At 57.2% G+C, this 3,352-nt stretch overlaps 1 protein-coding gene across 1 annotated transcript; it reads left to right on the top strand.

Moving 5' to 3' along the window:
• Positions 1-888: 888 nt before the first annotated feature.
• On the top strand, positions 889-1,575 carry GNI_049130 (hypothetical protein; the record flags this gene model as incomplete). The annotated part of the gene is made up of 1 exon (XM_011131356.1): positions 889-1,575. One exon carries the CDS (start codon positions 889-891, stop codon positions 1,573-1,575), a length of 687 nt encoding a protein of 228 aa, XP_011129658.1.
• Positions 1,576-3,352: the final 1,777 nt, after the last annotated feature.

Here is a 3,352-nt window from a genome sequence, read left to right as displayed (position 1 = left end):
TTTTAACGGCCTCACGGCCCGTGCACGTCCCCTACTCTGCTGTCTTCCTCACGCACCGGTTCAGGACCGTCCGCGCACTGCTCTCGCACAAACTAGTGGCATGCACACTTTCCTTATCCACCACACACCATCTCCACACATCCGGTCGGACAGCCAAGAGCATCAACTACGAGGGGCTCCATCCTGCCACTCCTCCCGACATCGTCCGCCACAGTTTCTCTTCAATTCACGTCTCTGCACAGCGGATATCCAATAGCTGTCATCCTCTTGGGTCTCTACACAGCGATGACTTGAGGCCATCGGTCCTTTCGCTTCTGTCCTTTTGCCTATCGGCTCGTCTCCACCCGTGCCGCTCTCCCTCAGGACCCGCACAACCTGGGTCCGCACTTTACTCCAACACAGTGATTCGCGTGGGGCATACGCCCCTATCATCGACGTCTCTTGCTCGGCGGGAAATGTGTTCTGCCCCCGGTCACAGTATCACACCCACCGGCCACGTCGCCCGAGCGCACTGCCGCTCCCGGTCACTAACTCCTGGCAATTGTAGACCTTCGCCTCCGGGCCTCAACCACAGTCACTCCGCACGCCCTACAAAGGGAACACTGCGAAGGTGTTGGAAGGGAACAGCGAGTTCTTTTGTATCGGGGACATCGTGGAGACATCGTGAATCCAACCAAGTGCGACCAGGTAATTGCACCGCAACGGTCCCTCCTCTGCCTGCCCCGTTTGCACTCCTCGGTCCCTACTCGCCCCGGCCTGCTTCTCAGCCTCTGTGTCTGGATCGGTGGATGAAACGCTGGAGAAGTACATGAGCGCGAGTGAACACGGGCGAGGTCTTCAGACTCCGCGGTCTGAGTGAGAGGCAGAGGCACGAACAGCACGTACGGTATGGGCGTGCGGGCTGAAAAGTTTTTTTGCGGGGGAACTGTCGTAAGACTGGCTGCGCCGGGGCACAGCACGGACTCGAGCTCAAGGACCTATCTGGCGGATCAGGACGCCGCCATGAGGGCGTTCGCCGAGTTGAGTCGGGGTCGTACGACATTTCAGGTGAGAGGGAATGGCTCCAGGCGCGGAGAGATTGAGGCGGACGAGGCCGAGCGACGATGTATGAAGTCGGGGTTTTTTGCTGAAGGGGCCGAACTAGAATTCCACGAGGACACGGGTGCGGGCCTCAGCTTGTTGAAGAGGGAGGACTGGGAGCGGGCGGGAGTTACGCTGTCAACGACGACTGAGGAGACGATCGCGGTGATAGGTACTGGTCGTTTGTTTGTTACGGTGTTGGTTGAGGTCACGGTTTGTTCGAAGATATGTGTGGCCGGTGGCCGATGCCGTTCCAGGCTGTGGAGCTTGTTAGTGTGGCAAAGGGATACGTGGGAGTCGCCGAAGGCGGCGCAGGCCCGGTATGAGGCGCGTTTCACGGTGAGGGGACGGCCATACAAGGCGCGTACGAGGCACCCGGAGCTGGAGCTGCGGGAGGAGCTGGAGGCGCAGGTGAAGAAGAAGTTGGAGTTGGGTGTGATCAGGCCGTCAAAGAGCGAGTGGAAAGAAGACGGGAGAGTGGCGATGCGACTGTAGGGACGTCTCGTCCCCAAGATGCGTACTGGACTATAGGCGCTTGAATGAGTTGATGGTGGCGGATTCCTATCCGATCCCGTGGCGGATTCGATTCGGGACCACCTGAGGACGGCGGCTGGCCATCGGAAATACTGCACCCTAGATGTGTCTTCCGTTTCTGGAACGATTGCCGAGGAGAGGAAACACTTGACTGCCTTCGTCACCCTCTTCGGCCTGTTCGAGTTCAATGTGATACCCTTTAGTTCGCTTCGAAGAAGTTCGCCCATGCAGAGCGCAAGTGGGACGCCAGGGAGAGAGAGTTGTTCGCCGTCAAGTGGTCAGTAGACAAGTGGGCGGATTACGTCGCCTTGGCAAGGACTTTCGATGGGCTGCAGCGCTCAGTCGGTTTGACTGCACAGAGCGGATGGCGCTCGGGAGTGCAGTTATGGCGCACGTGGGGGCGTTGGTACACGCGAGCAGACCACCGAGGAGGACCTCATGGAGGCGTACAGGCAGATGCCGGCAGAGGGCGTGGCAGGGGTACGGAAAGGGTGTACGTGCCGGAGACGCTCCGCACACGCGTCACATCGCAATTTGACTCCGGCTTTTACCGGCCTCCTGCCGCTGTTCACGTAGCGAGACGTGGGGGCGTGTTGAGACGGCAGAGACACAAACGGCGTGGGTGTGTGGGTGTGTGGGCAGAAAGTTTTTGTGACATAGAACAGATTACGACTACATTGGCAGCGGTACTACGGACTCAAGCTCGAGGTCCTCAAGCTCGACATCGTCTGGCGGGCAGGATTGGCTCTGCCACCCAGACAAATTATGGACGATCACCCAAGGACACGCTGTCTTGACTGAAAGTGCAGAAAAAAACAAAGTTGAAAACATGTCAGACGCTGAAATCAAGGCCCATGGGTGTGTTCGGTCGGGTAACTAGAAGAATACGAGCAAGCGGAGAGACCTGTGTACAGGAAGCCGATACGAAGGAGACAAACAATGAGGGTGGGGACGACGCTATCCAGCAAGCGGATACGAAGGAGACAACAATCAATGAGGACGACATTATTCATCTAAACTGACCAAGCCAATACGAAGGAGACAATCAATGAGTTGAGAAGGGCTGGGAAGAATTTGAGAAAGTCTGGGAAGAAGACCTGGAAAACGAGCTGCAGTGGATGGAATGGCGCTCGTCGATGACGCGAATGTCGGGAACGGAATGACAGGCGTGGTGGGCACACATGACAGCTAGGACAACGTGGACAGGGTCTGGTGGCGAATTACTAGAGTCGTTGGGGCAGGGGATACAGGTGGTAGAAGAGGGGCGGAAGTTGGTGGAACGGCGCAAGAGATTATTGAAGCAAAGAGCGGGCTTTGTAACGAAATGGAGTAAGGAGCTGAAGGCACCGTCGTGGGTTGAGAGACGAAGGGGTTGGTTCTTGCGTAACCGGATCATACAGCCGGAATGGTTGGAGGAACAGTGGACACGAATGAAAACGCTGGGGGAGAGAATCGATAAGAAATGGTTGGGCACTGTTCTACGGGAGGTGGGGAGAATATGGACATACTACACGGAGAAAGAGTCGGTGGAAGAGCGGCAGTGGAAGGAAGAATGGCTGGCGTCGATGGAACGAGCGTGGGAACAACTGACAGGATGGCATGTGCGGTGGACAAGGCTGGGAGGCTATGCCGACGAGTGTGACGACGAGTGGCCTCAGTTAGAGGAGTTGTTGGAGGAGGGGCAGAGGGTAGCGGAAGATTGGCTTAAAGGGGTAAGGCGACGCCCGGGAATTGTTGG

Source organism: Gregarina niphandrodes (assembly GCF_000223845.1).
Source record: "Gregarina niphandrodes unplaced genomic scaffold scaffold00007, whole genome shotgun sequence".
Classification (NCBI taxonomy): Eukaryota; Apicomplexa; class Conoidasida; order Eugregarinorida; family Gregarinidae; genus Gregarina; species Gregarina niphandrodes.
Note: the sequence above shows the minus strand (reverse complement) of the source record. Positions and strands in the feature narration are given on the sequence as shown.